Source organism: Medicago truncatula, chromosome 8 (genome assembly GCF_003473485.1).
Source record: "Medicago truncatula cultivar Jemalong A17 chromosome 8, MtrunA17r5.0-ANR, whole genome shotgun sequence".
In the NCBI taxonomy this organism is placed as follows: domain Eukaryota; kingdom Viridiplantae; phylum Streptophyta; class Magnoliopsida; order Fabales; family Fabaceae; genus Medicago; species Medicago truncatula.
Window position 1 is genome coordinate 19,637,139 of NC_053049.1, and position 20,580 is coordinate 19,657,718.

The 20,580-nt window shown below is 35.6% G+C and overlaps 1 protein-coding gene across 1 annotated transcript; it reads left to right on the forward strand.

Moving 5' to 3' along the window:
- The first annotated feature begins 16,859 nt into the window (after positions 1-16,859).
- LOC25502334 (G-type lectin S-receptor-like serine/threonine-protein kinase At1g11300) lies at positions 16,860-20,012 on the forward strand. The gene is made up of 6 exons (XM_013589673.3): positions 16,860-18,048; positions 18,132-18,239; positions 18,324-18,517; positions 18,606-18,816; positions 19,049-19,286; positions 19,381-20,012. Exons 1-6 carry the CDS (start codon positions 16,890-16,892, stop codon positions 19,871-19,873), a joined length of 2,403 nt encoding a protein of 800 aa, XP_013445127.2. The 5' UTR covers positions 16,860-16,889; the 3' UTR covers positions 19,874-20,012.
- Positions 20,013-20,580: the final 568 nt, after the last annotated feature.

A 20,580-nucleotide genomic window follows, 5' to 3' on the forward strand; every position in this document is an offset into this window, starting at 1 on the left:
TTAGTTCAGGTTAAAATTGCATAAGATTGATGTTGAATCAACACCATGTTTGGTCATTGAAAATACTCCATCCGTCCCTTAATGTAGACACCCATTTCCTTTTTCACATTTTTTAAGAAAAGTTGTCTGTGTAATTAATGTGTCAGTTTTGTGTGTTAATATTAAGAAATTATCCTTTGTTTGTATTTGTATTAAATTTGACTTTTTATATTTCAAAACAAGATAATAGTATTAACCATTATTTTACTAAGTTTCTAGCGTGGTAATTAGTTGCGAGTCGGTAAGCTATCGTTATTATTATTTTACCGTTAAGTGAGTAGAAACATTCCTGAATTAGTTATTGAGTGAGTTGAGCCCATTAAGGCATTGAGGGTTAAACCCATTTGAGAGGAGCCTATATAAGTTCTAGTCTTTAGAGAAAAATAGATTTTCATTTCATTTCATAAGAATTTGAGAGAGGTAGAGAGAGAAAGTTCAAGAGAATGAGCAAAAGGGTTAGAAGGGAGAAAGCTTGAAGAACCAAGAGGTGATAGAGATTCTAGGAGCTAAATTGAAGCTTTTGCTAGGATTATTGCTTATTGAGGTAAGGGGGTTAGATTTCAATCATAATCTCTTAGCTTAATTTCTTCCCAAATTCTATGCATAAGTGCTTATTTGAATAAGTGATTATTTTGCACTTAGTTGTTGAAATTCATGCTCTTGTTATGATGATATGTTTGAGTATATGAATTTGATGATAATTTAATTGTTGTTGATGAAATTGTATGTTCATGATATGTGAAAATGAGTATATTGTAAATTGTGCTCTAATTGTTGAATTGTGCTATGTTGTTGTTGATTTGTGGTGGATCCATGTTTAATTGATGTTGTTGTTGTTATGAGATGTTGTTGTTGATTATTCACATCTTGGGTGTTCATAAATTCGGTCAGGTTGTATGAATTGAGTTGTTGTTGAAGGTTTTTGTAGAAATGGGTTGATTTAATGAATTGTGTTTGAAATGGTTTTTGATTTCATGTTTGAATTGTTTTTGGAAGCCCTTTTGAGTACATGAACCTGTAAACAACCTTTGAAAACGAATTTGGGTATTGGGAGATCAAAATTTGGGTTTTAGGATGAAAAAGGGTTGAAACCCGAAAGTTTTTCTGCAGAACTGATGACTGTTCGCTTAAGCGAACGGTAAGCTAATAGCAACAGAAAGTTTCTGGAACTTGGTTGCTTAAGCGAACGGTAAGCGAACAGCTACTGTAAGCTTCTGGAGCTTGGTCGCTTAAGCGAACAGATGGATGCTTAAGCGAACGAGCCCAATTTCAACAACTTGTTTAATCACTGTTTATACTCCTTTATTTACTGAAACATGTTTTACTTATCCAAACTTGGGAATTTCTAAATGGTTTGAAACTTGAACTTTTGATATTTTCGGATTTGTCGAAAAATGAAATTTTGTGCATTAAGATAACTACAAGCTTGGTCTACAGTTCATATAGACTTAGACAAGGCATGTAAGGATGGTTTAATGTCTTAATCATATCAAACTTGATTTTCGGGTGGGATTGTGGAATATGTGAACTTGGGGTTTTCTGATACGAACTTAGGCAAATCTTTGAACTAATGCTTGATAGTTCGTAAGTGGCCTATGCTCATATTTATATGATTGATTAAGATTGAATTGTAGGTTTCCAAACTTGAACAAGTTACCTTGCTTTGAAAATTATCAATGTTGGCCGTTTGCCACTTGATACGAACTTTGTTGAAAATGATTCTCTTAAGCCGGTTACCTTATGAACCTTTTGTGATTAGCTTTATTTGATTAAGTGAAGATATGTGAATAGTTGTTAGGCATTGAATATGATGTTTATCATAGGGTGTTGTATTTTCTCCTTCACTTGGAATGTGGAAAATCATGTATGGATATGGAATTATGTGATGAAGTTGGTATTAGTGAATACATATATGTTGATTGATTGTGATATTGTTGGTGAATACATATATGTTGAGTGATTGAGATGTTGTTGGTGATTGCATATATGTCAAATAATGGTGAATTGTTGGTGAATACATATATGCTAAATATTTGATGAGGATGTGCTGAATTGTTTGTGTGAACATATGCATTTGTTGTTGAGTCATATGTTCATGCATTCATGACTGATGGTGACGGATTTTATATCCAATTGAGGTGATTGTGATGTTCAGTTGGCATCATGGGGTGACGGCCTAGACATTGTTGATGTCGGTACGGCATGCATTTAGGTGTCGTGTCTAGGAACATACCACGTTGTGGCATGAGTCCTAATTGTGAAAATATTTGATATGCTTATGGATGTGAGTAATTGGTTGTGATATTTGGAAGTATTATTATGAAGTATTATTGAAGTTGAATATTCATGTTAATTAATTGGAACTTGAATTGATTTATTTATGTTCAAATCTATTTTGTTGATTATGATTGATGTGAAGCTTATTTCCAGTGGTTTCAACCGCCTACCTGTTTGTATGAATGTGTAGACGGAGTGCAGGAGTAGTTTGTTTTTGATGAGTGCTTGGATAGCGGAAGCTAATCTCCGTTATCGTTCTTGGAGTCTTAGATTAGGCTCTGATTAGAACGTTGGTCTTTATGTCTTTGTTGGATTTATTTATTATTGAGATTTTACCCATATGTCAGGATTTAGAGAATTTATATGATGATGTATATTGATCTCATGACATGTATACATTAGAGATGTATGATTTATATCCGCTGCGACTGTTGAAAAATTTTATGTATGCATGTTGATGTTTTTGTTGAAGATGTAGCGTCTATTTCTTAAATATATGCTTTATTCGTGTATTTTATCACTTTAATAGAAACATGACGTTACCCATATACTATGAATAATCATCTATAAAGGTGATAAAGTATTTCGTACTACTTACGTCCATGTCTGGACAACAAATATCTGTATCTATGATTTCTAATAGGTTAGAACTCCTTTATGCACCCCTTTTGAGCTTGTTAGATTGCTTACCCTTAATGCAATTCACACAAGTCCCCGACCACCGTTTAAATGAATATTATTTATTGGAATATCAGGGGGATTCCTCTTGTGTGGTCCAGACAACAATGGTTCACAATGGCCCAGCAGCCTTGGGGCATGTTTTCAAGACACTTTGTGGTTTACTCTGTTGCCTCCCTCTTTTGGGAGCAGATTTTGATAGGAACAGATATGGGATGCCGAACGCCATATTTCCTTAGCTATTTTTGTTTCTAGTTTTCTGTAAATATTTATTTTCTTTCAAGGGTATTGGTTTAGTCCCCCCTCATTGTAATTTTTTTTTCCATTTTTTTAATAAAATTTACGTATTTGAAAGGCGATAGAGGATGGGGGTATATGAAGCATCCCAACCTAGTTGGGATGCTTCAGACTCTCCCGGATGCCCAACCTTTCTCTTGGCCTTGTAAAAAAAAACTATCAAATTATGTTCTTTTCTTAATTCCTACGGATAAATCAAGAATTAAATACACAACCAATGTATTTCCGGCATTTCTCTTTGCATTTTCATTTGCTCGATGTATTGTGTATTTCTCATCCCAAGTTGGAAGTGTTGTCAAAACATTCCAACTTGAGAAGGGTGGGGGGGGGGGGGGGGGGATTAGTGGGTAAATTTTCATCATTTGTAACACTCTTTCCATCTATACAAAGAGTTAGTTGCTTTTCTCTCAATCTTCCATGGATGCCATGTTTCATAACGGATGCATCACACTACCGCTTTCTATTTTCTTCTCGTGAAACCCTTTTTTAAAGGCACAACACACCTCATGTCTATTTTCACCAAACATGAATTCAACCATCTTTCCTAATTATGAATCTGAAGGTGTGAAAAACACAAGAAGGGGGGGGGGTTCAATTGTGTTTTCTTTTTCTCTCTAAAAAATACTTCTTCTGATAAAACTTCAGAAGCAGTTTGTGAATGCTTCTAATGAAATGATCAGAATCAGATATGAAGCGGAAAAGATCAAAGCAGAGAAAAGAAAAGCAAGACACAAGCAGTTATTCTGGTTCCTTCTACAAATCGGAAGTAGTCCAGTCCCCCTTGCACTTCCAAGGAGATTTCACTATAATCACAAAGATTACAAATGCTCAATACTCTCTAAGCATGAGACTTCTCAAAAATGCTCAAGCACACACGCAAGAGTCTTCCAATGCTCAAGCACTAAGCAAGAGTCTTCTAATGCTCAAGCACGCAGGCAAGAGGCTTCTGATCAAACAAAAATACAATGAATTAAGTTTGACTTGAACACTTGATATACAATTAGTGGTGTTCACAATACAATACAATAAAGACTCTAGACTTTTGAATTTCTAAGATGTATCAAATCAGTGCAGAAATTCAGTGTGCTTTGTAGAATTAAATTGACAGAGTTTTTGCGCTTTTTAACTTGTGTATCTCTCTCTTTTATCTTCAAGTCTTCACTCCTTTATATAGAGGCGTGAAAGAGACGTTGAGATAATTAGCACGTCTAAAGAGTCGTTTGAAATCCTTTGATCATTCACCAGTAATCCTTTGCCTGATTTGGGTGTAGTCCTTTGAAGAATTAGCTTCAAATTCATTCCCATCTTGAAGGCACAAATTTTGCAGGCATAGTTGTTGTCTTGTCTTGTAGCGTGGACAAAACAGAGTAGTGGAGGTAGTGGTTGTACACTTGTACTTTGTCAACTCTGTTAACGAAGGACAAATGCTCAGCTCTATCCAAATGACCGTTGATACCTCCCTTTCAATTCTTCGTTCTTCTTAGATAAGGTTGAAATGAGAAACAGCTACTTTGGATCTTCAGTTTGAATATATGGATTAAATGTAGCTTCTGGTGATGATTTCGCGTCTGATGAAAACCTTGCTTCTGATTACCTTCTGCTTCTGATGACGTCATCACTTCAGATGCACTTCAGCTTCAGACGCAGTTTTCTTCAGATGCTTAGAATTTCTTTTTCTTTCCATTGTTCTTCCAAGACCTATTGAAATAACTTGACTAGCCTTTGGTCCTGTACACTTGAACAATTATTAGCAATAACCAATTGACAATTTTTAATACCTTGTTATCATCAAAACTTATTAAGGTTCATTGTGAAACACATTTTGTTCCAACAATCTCCCCCTTTTTGATGATGACAAACAATAGTATTTAAAATGTTCAATTGTTGTTAATCTAATTAATAAGTTGACTTCTGGGATAGAGGTTTGTAAGCTCCCCCTGAGTCCAATAGATCTTTAAGGTGAGGTTTGTAAGCTCCCCCTGAGTTCTATTCTTATTAATTAAATTTCAGTAAAAAAAATACTCATAACATATCAGAAGTATTAAAAGGTTTAGAAGTGGTTCTGTTTAGCACTTGGCTCTTCTTCTGGCTGTTCAGCTTGATCTTCTGTGCTACCTTCAACAGCTTTCAGATCCCTTGCTCTCTTGTTTCTGATGGTTTGAAGAGCAGCTTCCCTAGCATCAGATTTCTTGACATTCTGTTTCTGAACATCTTATTCAGAAGCAGGAGCTTGTTCAGAAGCAACAGCTTGTTCAGAAGCAGAAGCACTAGCTTTGGATTTCTTTGGCTTTGGTGCTGCAACCTCAACCTTTGTCTCTTTTCTTGTCCTCTTGGAAGGTTTCCTTTTCGCTTCTTCTTCTTCCAAGTACTCTTCCTTAGTAAGAGGTTTGCTTTTTGATTTTCTGCTCTTGGCAGCAGGAAGAACACCTCCAAACATTTGTTCAGGAACATCTTTCAGACTGATCTTTTCTCTTGTCCTTTCAAAGTGATCTCTGATAAAGTTCATCTGAACGTCCAGAGGATCTTGCTTACAGATGGGGGGAAAGTTGGGAATCAAAGCTGATTTGGCATCAGATGCCTTCATATCTGTGGGTAGCTTCTTAAGGTCTTTTACATCAACCAGATGCATGGACCTCAAAGTTTCTCCATTGATAATTTTTCCTCTAACAGTTCCCAACTGTTCATCTGTGAAGAAGTTTGCCTCCTTCAACATCTTGATGATTCCTCCTTGATGAAGAATCTCAAAGAGTAGCCTTCCATAGGGTACCCAACACCTATTCTTCAGCTGGCTCTCTCTGAGCTGATGTACCATATGCCTGAAGATGTATCTGGGCACATTAGCCTTTACACCAGTTAAGAAAAAGTGTAAAAGGATTTTGTGTTCCAGAGAAGGTTGATCACTACCACCACCTTTTGGTAGTAGGTTGTCATTCTGAATTTTCAGCATCACCTTGGTCTTGGCATTCATATCAGCATAGGCAAAGTCCTTGACCTTGTTGTAGAGTGTTTTGTTCACAATATCATTCCAGGGGTTGTCTTTGGGTTTAGTGATTCCAGCCTTATAATCTCCTTCTGCTGGTCTTCTGAGGACGAAAGCAATCACATCCTCATTGATCCATACAGGAATCCCCATGATGCTTGAACGTATCTGGGTTTTAGTGAATGGTTCCAAGCCCATTTCTTGTCTTGATTTACCCTTGAGTTCTGGATAGAGAAGGACTTTTTCATCTTCTTCCATCTTAGCAGCATCTCTATCAAAGATACTGGCTCTAACCCAGAAATGATGTATCAAAGTTTGATAGGTTGGTCCGTTCAGAAAGTTGAAGTAGCTTCCCAAGCCTTGCACTTCATAGAAACTTCCAATATCGCAGTTATGAGCGGCCAAGGAAGCAAAATCTACTGGATTCTCTGATTGAATCTTTAAATCCCATTCCTCCAAGGACATGGTTCTTCCCTTAATCACGTAGGCAGGAGCCTCTTCTTGTTGCATGTTAGATGATGAACCAGGTGCAGAACTTGAAGATGCCATTTGATTGATTGAAGATTGAAGAGGGTTTCTAGGGTTTTTGAAGTTTCTTAGCAGCGAAGGTTTGAAATGAAATGAGAGTGTGAGTTGTGAAGTGAGTAGTGTGTGTTTTTGCTTAAGTGTATTTATCAAAACGTTTGCAATTCAAAAGAGACAAACAAACATAGCATTAATGACAAATTGGGGGCGCGTGTTAGTACGTTTAAAAGCAAATAAAACATCATTTCCCTTTTTGTTATACTCCAATACAAATAGACCATGTCAGAAACTTTTCAGAAAACTAACCTTTGGGTAATGGGACAGCTGTTACAAAAAGTAACTGCCAACGTTCCCACTAGCCAGCCATTCAGAAGCAAAGAATACCGCTTCTGAAGTTTTAGTGCTGACATCATCTTCAGAAGCACATTTTCCTCAGAACCTCAGTTAAGAGCTTCTGATGGACTAAATGCTTCTGAATGGACTTCAGAACCAAACTTCTTATTCAGAGGCAAGCAAATTTTCAATCAGACACAAAGTGCATGTTCAAATTTTTCTTAATAAAATCAAATCTTTCAACAGATAAAGGTTTTGTAAATATATCAGCCCATTGATGTTCAGTATCAATGAATTGTATATCTAAAATTCCTTTTTGAACATAGTCTCTGATAAAATGGTGTTTGATCTCAATATGCTTGGCTCTAGAATGTAGAATTGGATTCTTAGACAAACAAATAGCAGTAGTATTATCACAAAAGATGGGAATACTGTTAGCATTAATCTGATAATCTTCCAACTGATGTTTCATCCAAAGTAGTTGTGTGCAACAACTTGCAGCTGAAATGTATTCTGCTTCTGCTGTAGACATAGCAATAGTTGCTTGTCTTTTGCTTGCCCAGGATATCAGATTCTCTCCCAGGAATTGACAATTTCCACTGGTTGATTTTCTTTCAATCCTATCACCAGCATAATCAGCATCACAGAATCCAACCAACTTATAATCTAGAGATTTCCTATACATGAGTCCAAGATTAGTTGTTCCTTTCAGATACCTGAAGATTCTCTTAACTGCAGTTAAATGAGATTCTCTAGGATCTGATTGAAATCTTGCACACAAGCATACACTGAATAAAATATCAGGTCTAGATGCAGTGAGGTATAACAGAGAACCAATCATACCTCTGTATAGCTTCTGGTCTACTATTGTTCCAGTATCTTCTTTGCTTAAGGTGCAGGTTGGATGCATTGGAGTGTTCATCACTTTACAATCTTCTAGCTTGAACTTCTTCAGAAGCTCCTTTGTATATTTTGTTTGATGAACATATACTCCTTCTTTTCTTTGATTGATTTGAATTCCAAGAAAGAATTTCAATTCTCCCATCATGCTCATTTCAAATTCAACCTTCATTAGCTTAGAAAATTCTTTGCAAAGAGATGCATTAGTAGAACCAAATATTATATCATCAACATATATTTGCACAATCAAAATGTCTTTCTTAAGAGTCCTTCTGAAGAGTGTAGTGTCAACTTGTCCTCTTTCAAAATCATTTTTAATTAAGAAATTACTTAGTCTATCATACCAAGCTCTGGGAGCTTGTTTCAAGCCATATAGTGATTTCTTAAGTTTATAAACATGGTCAGGATGCTTAAGATCCTCAAACCCAGGAGGTTGTTTAACATACACTTCTTCTTCAATGACACCATTAAGAAAAGCACTTTTGACATCCATTTGATATAATATTATGCCATGATTAATTGCATAGGATAGAAGTAACCTGATTGCTTCCAATCTTGCAACTGGAGCAAATGTTTCAGTGTAATCAATGCCTTCTTGTTGACTGTAACCTTGAGCAACAAGTCTGGCTTTCTTTCTGGTTACCTCTCCTTGCTCATTCAGCTTGTTTCTGAATACCCATTTTGTTCCAATAATGTTCTTCTGATAAGGTCTGGGTACCAGATCCCACACATCATTTCTCTGAAATTGATTTAGCTCTTCTTTCATAGCTAATATCCATCCATCATCTGAGAGAGTTTCTTCAACAGTTTTAGGCTCAATTATTGAAAGCAAACCTATCAAAGATTCTTCTTGTCTGAAATGAGATCTTGTTCTTCTAGGACTATCTTTGCTTCCAATGATTAGCTCCTCAGGATGTGAGGATTTGTGCTTAAATTTAGGTTGAATAACCTGCCGAGTGTTATCTTGAATATCCTCAGAAGCATTTTCATTCTGTATTACTGGACTAGGTTCTGCTTCTGAAATAGACTCAGCTTCTGGAGTAGTTTCAGCTTCTGGACTAGATTCTGCTTCTGAATGCTTTTCAGAATCAGAAGGTTGATCAGATTCTGATGCATCTTCAGAATCAGTTGTACCTGCATTACTTTCACTTTGCTCTGGGGTTTTACTTCCAGGCTCTCTATCATCAAATTTAACATGCATAGATTCTTCAACACAATGTGTTTCTGAATTATACACTCTGTACGCCTTTGACCTTTCAGAGTAACCTAAAAAGATTCCTCTTTGAGCCTTGGCATCAAATTTCTTCAGATAGTCTTTAGTGTTTAGAATGTAACAAGTACATCCAAACTGATGAAAGTAAGAGATATTGGGTCTTCTTCCTTTAAAGAGTTCATATGCAGTTTTCTCCAACATAGGTCTGATATAGATCCTATTTTGAATATAACATGAAGTATTAACTGCTTCTGCCCAGAAATGTTTAGCTAAATTGTTTTCATGGATCATGGTTCTGGCCATTTCTTGTAAGGTTCTGTTCTTTCTCTCTACAACCCCATTTTGTTGTGGAGTTCTAGGAGAAGAAAATTCATGGAGAATCCCATGTTTTTCACAAAAAGATTCAAATGGCTCATTTTCAAATTCACCACCATGATCACTTCTGACTTTCAAAATTTTCAATTCTTTTTCAGATTGTATTTGAGTGCAGAAGCTGCTAAACACTTCACATGCATAGTCTTTACTTTTAATGAATTTTACCCAAGTCCATCTGCTGTAATCATCAACAATGACTAATCCATATTTACTTCCATATAATGATGCAGTGTTAACTGGTCCAAAAAGATCAATATGGAGTAATTCTAAGGGTCTTGAGGTTGATACAATGTCTTTGGATTTGAAAGAACTTTTCACAATTTTCCCTTTCTGACATGCACCACAAAGTGCATCTGAATGATAATCAATGTTAGGCAATCCTTTGACAAGTTGTAACTTGCTAATTTTAGAAATTAATCTCCAATTAGCATGTCCCAATCTTCTATGCCATACCCACTTTTTATCATTCAATGACAGTAGGCAAACTACCTTCTGATCAGCCAGATCAGAGAAATTAATTTTATAGACATTCTCAACTCTCTTTCCCTTGAATGTAATGGATTTGTCATCCTTGTTGACTAGCGTGCAGTTGGTCTTACTGAACATTACATCATACCCATTGTCACAAAATTGACTAATGCTCAATAGGTTATGCTTCAGACCATCTACTAGCCACACATTATTAATTGAAATGGAGGAGTTACCAATAGTACCTGTACCAATGATTTTTCCAGTTTGGTTGCCACCAAACTTCACTTCTCCTCCATCTTTCATGGTGAGGGTAAGGAACAAAGCTTTCTCTCCAGTCATGTGCCTTGAACATCCGCTGTCTAGGTACCATGACCTTTGTTTCTCTTTTTCCCTTAGGCACACCTGCAGTTTTAACCAATTCAGATTTAGGTACCCATATCTTCATGGGTCCTTTTGGGTTAGTTCTGGAGGTTTTACTTTTCCTCCCTTGTACCTAAAGGTGAGTGCTGGATAGCTTCTGATCATTCAATACTTTAGGTTTAACAACTTTGGGTATTGTTTTCTCAGAAGCAGTAGCTGCTTTGTTCTTCTGATCCTTTGGCTTTGGGATTTTAGATTCTGGTTTAATCAGATTCTGAGGAACAGGTTCTGATCTTTTCAGAATTTTAATCTTTTGAGTCTTAGGATCAGATTTTGTCATAACCTTAGACTTGAGTTTTTCTGGCTTTGATGTGATCTTAGCCTTCGAACCAGAAGCTTCAGGTTCTGACTGAACAGCAGTTACAGCATCTGTACCTTCAGGCACAAAGGTGGATTTCAATCCATCCTTGATACAATCACAGTAGCTTTTGAGACTGTATTCTTTGGATTTCTCCTCAGAATATCCAATCCCTTTGCCATTGTTCTTGTATGTGCTGTAGATCATAGAAGCAACTTTGCTTCTGTCTATTCCAGCCATAATAAAATCATCCAAGGCAATCTCATGTTTATTGCCTGAACCTTTATCACATTTTTCTTGTAGCTTCTGACAAAGAATCTTGAGTCTATCTTCATATGTTGTTGATATGAGGTTAAACCCTTTGAGTTCTTCTTCAGAAGCTTTCAGTTCCAATAGAGTTGTCTTTTGTTGTTTCATCAAATCAACATATTTTTCTTTTAAATCTGTCAACTCATTTGTTCTGTGTTCAAACAGTGATAAAAGTTCTTTTAGAGAATCAACAAGTTCTTGTCTAGGAATTTTGGAATATACCTCATTTTCATCTTCTGAATCTGATTCAGCTTCTGATACTGCTTCTGATGATACTGTTGCCACTAACCCCATGGCTGCCTTAGCATCATCATCTGCTTCTTCTTTATCAGAACCAGATTCACTATCCAAATCTTCCTAGGTCGCCATCAAGCTCTTTTTGATTTGCTTTCTGAATTTACTAGAGCTGAAGCTTGATTTCTTGGATTTGCCTTTATACTTCTCCTTCTGAAGATCAGGGCAATCAGCAATGAAATGACCAGACTTCTTACAATTGAAGCATCCCTTCTGATCTTCTTTCTTGGAGTTCTTGTAGCTACCTCTCTTGCTCAAAAATTTCTTCTGCTTCCTTGCCAGATGCTCAAGCTTGTTGGACAACATAGCCATCTTTACAGATTGATCTTCATCATAATCTCCATCAGGTGATTCTTCTTCAGATTCACTGGCTTTGTAGGCTTTGGAAGATTTTGAAGTCTTTCCTTTAGATGGTAAAGCAATGGATTTACTCTTCTTAGAGGTTTCATGCTCATTTAAACTCATTTCATGCACTTTGAGTGAGCTAACAAGATCTTCAACACTTAAAGTATTTAGATCCTTAGCTTCCTCAATAGCAGTTACTTTGGGTCTCCATCTTGAAGGCAAGCTTCTCAAAATCTTACTAACATGATCAGAAGCAACATAGCTTTTCTTCAGTATTTGCAATCCAGAAACTAAAGTTTGAAATCTTGAGTACATTTCTTCTATACTCTCATCATCCTTCATTCTGAAAAGTTCATACTGATGAACTAGCATCAAAGCTTTAGCCTCTTTCACCTTCTTGTTGCCTTCAAAGTTGGCACATAGTGAAGCAAACATAGCCTTCGCAGTAGATTTGTCACTCATCTTCATGTATTCGGTGCGACGTATAGAAGCCACAATGATTCCTCTGATCTTGTGGTGTTTCTTATAAAGCTTCTTCTGAGCAGGAGTATGTATTCTTCTGTCTATAGCAGCTCCTTCTTCATCTAAATCCAGATCATCAACTCCATCTTCCAGTATGTCTCATAGCTCTTCATCCAATCCCATGATAAAGCTGTACATATTTGTTTTCCACCATGAAAACTCTTCTGGATCTCCATTAAACTTTGGAGCTTTTCCAGATTCTGTTTTCTTGTCAGCAGTATCATAGTCATGCTTGACACTTGTGTATTTTGTAGTAACTGATTCCTCTCCTCCAGACATGTTTTTCTTTTGGATCTTGAACTGTCACACGGTTAAGTGCTTATGATAACAACGCAAGCTCTGATACCAATTGAAGGTGTGAAAAACACAAGGAAGGGGGGGGGGGGTTGAATTGTGTTTTCTTTTTCTCTCTAAAAAATACTTCTTCTGATAAAACTTCAGAAGCAGTTTGTGAATGCTTCTGATGAAACGATCAGAATCAGATATGCAGCGGAAAAGATCAAAGCAGAGAAAAGAAAAGCAAGACACAAGCAGTTATTCTGGTTCCTTCCACAAATCGGAAGTAGTCCAGTCCCCCTTGCACTTCCAAGGAGATTTCACTATAATCACAAAGATTACAAATGCTCAATACTCTCTAAGTATGAGACTTCTCAAAAATGCTCAAGCACACACGCAAGAGTCTTCCAATGCTCAAGCACTAAGCAAGAGTCTTCTAATGCTCAAGCACGCAGGCAAGAGGCTTCTGATCAAACAAAAATACAATGAATTAAGTTTGACTTGAACACTTGATATACAATTAGTGGTGTTCACAATACAATACAATAAAGACTCTAGACTTTTGAATTTCTAAGATGTATCAAATCAGTGCAGAAATTCAGTGTGCTTTGTAGAATTAAATTGACAGAGTTTTTGCGCTTTTTAACTTGTGTATCTCTCTCTTTTATCTTCAAGTCTTCACTCCTTTATATAGAGGCGTGAAAGAGACGTTGAGATAATTAGCACGTCTAAAGAGTCGTTTGAAATCCTTTGATCATTCACCAGTAATCCTTTGCCTGATTTGGGTGTAGTCCTTTGAAGAATTAGCTTCAAATTCATTCCCATCTTGAAGGCACAAATTTTGCAGGCATAGTTGTTGTCTTGTCTTGTAGCGTGGACAAAACAGAGTAGTGGAGGTAGTGGTTGTACACTTGTACTTTGTCAACTCTGTTAACGAAGGACAAATGCTCAGCTCTATCCAAATGACCGTTGATACCTCCCTTTCAATTCTTCGTTCTTCTTAGATAAGGTTGAAATGAGAAACAGCTACTTTGGATCTTCAGTTTGAATATATGGATTAAATGTAGCTTCTGGTGATGATTTCGCTTTTGATGAAAACCTTGCTTCTGATTACCTTCTGCTTCTGATGACGTCATCACTTCAGATGCACTTCAGCTTCAGACGCAGTTTTCTTCAGATGCTTAGAATTTCTTTTTCTTTCCATTGTTCTTCCAAGACCTATTGAAATAACTTGACTAGCCTTTGGTCCTGTACACTTGAACAATTATTAGCAATAACCAATTGACAATTTTTAATACCTTGTTATCATCAAAACTTATTAAGGTTCATTGTGAAACACATTTTGTTCCAACAAACTCTCCTCCTCATCAAAATCTTGCTCATCATATATGCACTTGTAAGAGACTTCTTTCTTGTCAACTTCTATTTTCACCAAACATGAATTCAATTGATTATAAAATTCATCTTCTTGTTGAATCTTCAATCAACACCCATTTGATTCAAACAATATTCTTTTTCTATCTATTTTGAGCTTGTGATACTACTGTTTTGATATTCTACCAATGAGTATATATATGCACTTGTAAGATACCTCTTTAATGTCAACTTTTGTGAAAAGACTTAAGTGCAAACATCAGTAGATCACTATTCATAAAACTTAATGTTTATTCCATAAGGTTTGTTATCATTAAAACATTCACCAAAGAGATTTTTGTTTCAACACTTTGTCCTTCATCTTGAAATTCTCTTATTGTTGAACGAGCAAATTTGTTTTTGTTGCCTTCACTTGATGATTACCTTAATATGTATGGCACATGGAGTAAAATATGCTTAGTATTGGGAAAAATCCATGTCCCACATCGTATAGATTAGACTCTTGATAAGAGTTTATTTAGAGGAGACAACCCTCACCTTATAAACCGATTTTTAAGGTTGAGTTAGGCCCCCAATTTCATCATGGTATCAGAGCCTGTCGATTTCAAGGGCCACCTACCAATACACGCACCAAGCCCAAAGAGTGTTGCTAGACATGACGGCCCACACCAAAGCCCAAAGAGTGCAGGGCGTGACGGGGGTGTATTTGGAAAACCCATGTCCCACATCAGATAGATTAGACTTTTGATAAGAGTTTATATAGAGGAGGCAACCCTCACCTTATGAACCGGTTTTTAAGGTTGAGTTAGGCCCCAATTTCATTATTGGGAAAAACCCATGTCCCCCACATCAGATTGATAAGACTCTTGATAAGAGTTTATATAAAGGAGACAATCCTCACCTTATGAACCGGTTTTTAAGGATGAGTTAGGCCGCCAATTTCATTATGGTATCAGAGCCTGTCGATTTCAAGGGCCACCTACCGATTCACACACCAAGCCCAACGAGTGCTGCTGACGTGACAACCGATTCATGCACCAAAGCCCAAAGAGTGCTGGGCGCGACCGAGGTGGATTGGGAAAAACCCATGTCCCACATCGGATAGATAAGAATTTATATAGAGGAGACAATCCTCACCTGAACCGGTTTTTAAGGATGAGTTAGGCATTTAATTTCATTACTTAGCTGTAGATTTATCTCCAATATTTTTGAACACTGGAAACGAAATTTTATTGACCAATATCGTTCTAGCTTTGTGTCTTTTGTAGATCTTATTTTATCATCTTTCAAAGCCTTTCTATTTATCATAGTTCTTTCCTTGTCCATTGAAATGGTAATACCGTATTCTATGATGTGTCATGGATCCTCATCTTCGATGATTCAAAGCCTTTCTATTTATCATAGTTCTTTCCTTGTCCATTAAAATGGTAATACCATATTCTATAATGTGTCATGGATCCTCAACTTGGATGATATAAAAATTGTACAATTTGCTTTTCAACATGACAAATTGTTCGGCATCTCGATTAATTAAATGTAGGAGGTGTATATAAAAAGGAATCATTTTTGGTAAAGGACACATGTTTTTCTCTAACACGGTTAAGTATTAACTATATAGACTTTGCTCTGATACCGACCACTGAAGACGAGAAAAATACAAAAATAGATGGTTTGAATTAATTGTGCTTTTTTTATTTGTGATTCTTTTTAGTTAACTGGGGCGAATGCTTGTATAAGAAAGGGATAACTATAGCTATTTAAAAAAAAATAAAATTATTGAATTAGTAGATATATTTTTATATTTAGCTACCCCAAATTCGATTTTAGGTATAATAACATTTTTTTGACTTAATGATATAGTGCGGTCTTCTTTTGAGTCGAACTTCGGTTTATCTGACCCCATCTCCCCGAAACTGAAGAATCAACACTAAAAAAATTAGTATTATATTTTATTTAACAAAAAAAAAATACGACAACAACAACAGCAACAATATTTTAATATGTTACTATTAGGCCAAACATATATCATATAGGCCCACCGTCCACCCATTGTTATATTAAAATTATAATATAATTAATTTAGTAGTAAATAAATTGGGCAAATGAAAGGAAACACTATTTTATTTACACTCAAAAAGACATTACAAATCAATTTAGCTCATAGACAATTATGAAGGGATTTGAGCTTTTAAAGGGTCGCCAAGTGAGACTTTCATAAATAACTACTGTCATATTTTATTTGTTAGATACAATCTTATATTTACTTTTATGAAGGTCTTTTTTGTTTTTATTTTTTTGTTTATTGGTTAAATTTACTTTTAATTTAAAAAAAAAATATATATGCGGCCATCTCATAAATATATTGCTAGCTTCGTCGTTTTTGATTAAGATAGAAGAGATTCATATCATCTCATCTAACCACCTTTGAGTTAAACGTATCCATTTTTTTAAAAACTTTTTTAAATATAGACTATTCTTACAAAATGCAATAGTATGAAAGACTAAAAGTACCATTAAAATTTAATAGCAAATAAACTTGAAAACTCATGATTTTATAGGATTACAAGACATAATGAACCCTTGTGAAATATTAAGGGACAGAATATTAAATTTTGTTCACATTGATCAATTGACTAAATACATATTAAGGAACTAAATGGGTGGATAATATGATATTAAGAAATCTTTAACTTATTTTGCATTATTTTGGATCAATACGATAACTGCATCTTTTACACTTTAATTGACTGACTTTGTATTAAAAAAAGGGTTCAAGAGCTTGTTTTGCACATGGTTGATAAGTTGAATAAACTATGTATAGTGCGGTCTTCTTTTGATTAGAAAAATGAACGCCAAAGCTCCTTTAATGACAGATTGGTCATTGCATTTCCATCTTTACTAATCCAAAACTTAATTGCAGAATAATCTTTAAACATTTGAAGCACTAATTCTGTGACTTAAACATGGTTTGCACTGAAAAAGGGAAACCTCAAGTGTTGCTTTTCTTCACATACTTGTCCTTATGGTGTAATACTATTTCTACCTATGTCAATGCAGAAAATACTGATAGTATGAAGCCAGGAGATATACTGAATGCCAGTGCCACATCTACGTTGTGTTCTAAACAAGGTAGATATTGCATGAATTTTAACCAAAATACGGATTTTGACAACCTCACTTATCTCAGCATATTTGCCAAAGGGAAAGATAATTGGTTAGTCTGGATCGCTAATAGAGACCAACCTGTTGACATGGATTCTGCAGTGTTATCACTGAACCAATCTGGTGCACTCAAAATAGAATCCAAAATCGGTGAACCAATAATCCTGTATGCTTCACGTCAACATTCTAACAATAGTAGTAATATTGTTGCCACCTTGTTGGATACAGGTAACTTTGTGTTGAAAGATATTCAGAAGAACATTGTTTTGTGGCAAAGTTTTGATCATCCAACCGATAGTTTGCTCCCTGGGATGAAATTAGGTGTGAATCGTAAAACTGGTGAAAAATGGTCACTGGTTTCAAGCATTAGCGATTCAAGCCCAGCTTCTGGTACATTCAGGCTTGAGTGGGAACCCACAAGAAAAGAATTGGTCATCAAGCATAGAGAAAAAGTATATTGGACAAGTGGAAAACTGCTGATAAACAATACATTTGAGTATATATCTGGAGAAGACTTTGAGGTCAATGTTGTGTCTAATAAGGAAGAAGAGTACTTCACATACTGGCCAAATGAAGACGGTTTTACCAAATGGACTCTATTACAAACTGGCCTACTGATAAACAGTGAAGGACGTGACATAGCAAGGGCAGATTTGTGCAATGGGTTCAATACTAATGGAGGGTGCCAAAAGTGGAATGAACTGTGCAGGAATCCTGGTGATATGTTTGATAGCAAGTTAGTTTACGTTAATGAAAATATGGTATACGATATAGCAAATACTAATTATGGCATAAATGACTGCGAAGAAATATGCTGGAGTAACTGCAGCTGTTTTGGATTCAGAAACTTTTATGGTAATGGAACTGGTTGTCTCTTCTTGGTATCAACTGAAGGTCTTAACATTGCAAGCAGTGGTTATGAGTTATTTAACATTCTGGTTAAGAACACCGATCCCAAAGGTATTTATATCTCTAACTACAATTATTGTATTTGAACAAGTAATTCACTAAAATATATAACTCAAATCAGTTCCTTGTTTTAGTATCGAACAAGAGGATATGGATTTATATTGGAATTGGGACTCTTACGCCATTTGTGGGGCTTTTCATTGTGCTCTTAGCAGTAAGGAAACGAAGACATGTGCTTCGAGGTATTTACATTTGATCAAATATTATATTTAGTACCTAATTATAACAATCCCTTAATATTTCATTTTTCACCTTCATGTAAACAGAGAGGGAAAGAATGAGAATGCAGATTGAAGATCTAGAAGGTTCAAGGCAATACTCTGATGGTGATGATCTAGAAGGAGATTTGAGCAACGGAGATGACTTAAAAGTGTTTACCTATTCATCAATAATTGTGGCAACCAATGGCTTTTCATCAGAAAACAAGTTAGGACAAGGTGGCTTTGGACCTGTTTTCAAGGTGACCCTTTTTTTATAGTTTTTCTGAGATGAAACAGTTGCGATTATTGAGTCATCGGTTTTTTAATATGCTTTTAAATTCAACACAGGGAATTCTACCTTCGGAGCAAGAGGTAGCTGTGAAGAAACTTTCAAAAACATCTGGACAAGGAATGACTGAGTTTAGAAATGAATTAACACTCATTTGTAAGCTTCAGCATACAAATCTTGTTCGGCTAATCGGTCATTGCATTCATGAACGAGAGAGAATGTTGATCTATGAGTATATGCCCAACAAAAGTTTGGACTTCTTTTTATTTGGTGAGATATATTGATTGCTACAATTTCTTAAGGTTGTGTATTGAATATTTGGGTGACCTTTATTTCAGCAATAAAAACAGATAATTGATATTAATTAAGAAGAGAAATTTAAGTTTCTTGATGTAGAGAACTAAAATTTATTGATATATCTAACATATTTTATGGTTGTTTAATATTTATTATAATACATCTTCTCATGACATTATATTTCTTTCTTTTTGTGTGTGAGAAGATTCCAATAGAAGAAAAATGTTAGATTGGAACAAACGCTTTAGCATAATCGAAGGAATTGCTCAAGGACTACTATACCTTCACAAATACTCAAGACTTCGAATTATCCACAGAGATTTGAAGGCTAGTAATATTCTCCTTGATGAAAATATGAACCCAAAAATTTCTGATTTTGGTGTGGCAAGAATGTTCACAAAACAAGAAACTGAAGCAAATACCAACAGAATTGTTGGGACATAGTGAGTTTTTCGTGTTCTCTTTTGCATCTAAGTTCCAGTAATAATTGTGTAAACCGAATCTTTTGTAATGTCGATAATATTTTTTGTTTCATAGTGGTTACATGTCTCCTGAGTATGCGATGGAAGGAGTATTTTCTACGAAGTCTGATGTGTATAGCTTTGGAGTGCTGCTCCTTGAAATTATCAGTGGTAAAAAAAACAACAGTTTCTACTCTGAAGACAGACCAATTAATCTAGTAGGACATGTATGGGAGCTATGGAAAGAAGGTGCGGTTCTTCAGTTGGTGGATCCATTACTAAATGAGTCGTTTTCTGAGGATGAAGTGCTGAGAAGTGTTCATGCTGGTTTATTATGCGTAGAAGAAAATGCGGATGATCGTCCCACCATGTCCAATGTTATAGCAATGTTAACTAACAAAATAAAAGTGGATATTTTGCCTAAGAAACCAGCATACTACGGTGGAACAAGAGTTTTTGAGGAAGAAACTTACGGCGAAGATGTGGATGTAGATTCCACGTATGAAAACTCTTATTCACATGTACAAAATATAGATAGTTCCAGCGAAGAAATCACTAAATTAATCTAATAAACATTTGCGCTATTCGTAGAATTAAAATGTTTTATTTGTTTTGCCTTCCCGAGTGTTGATCCCTTGGGAAGACATTGAATGTATTTGAAACAATTGCGATACGATATTTAACCAAAATTCCCTTTCATACAATAACATTGACGGTACTTTCAATCCTTGGCCAAAGATCATCCCACTCCTTTGTCTCTCAGTTACATTCGATTCAAGTTCAAATGTTTTATGCTCAAGAAATTTTATATTCATTGTGTCTAATTGATTACGTTACAATTCAACATTAGTTTTGTGTGACATTATCTACCATAAGTGAAGGTTCAATTCAGTCCTTCAGATTTTTTGATTGAGCCAATTCAGTCCCTGACAAAAATTAAACCTAAATTAGTCTCTTATATTTTCGAATGGAGGATAAATTAGTCCTTAACTCATTGTATTAGAGAGACTAATTTGTTTCTAAAATAAAAAGAGGGATATGTTAGAATTTCTTCTAATATTTTGTGTGCTGCAATCAATTGTAGGTTTTGGTTTTCACAAAAACGAACTGATGTTGTGATACATTTGATGATGCTTAGGCCCTAATAAAAGTTATCGATAGATAATGAGTATTTGGACACTTAATATGATTTGTGTAAATACAAAGTGTAGGCCCGAAAGTTAGGGCTCATGATTGGTAGTACCTAAGGTTGCATGATTATAAATAGAGAGGTTAG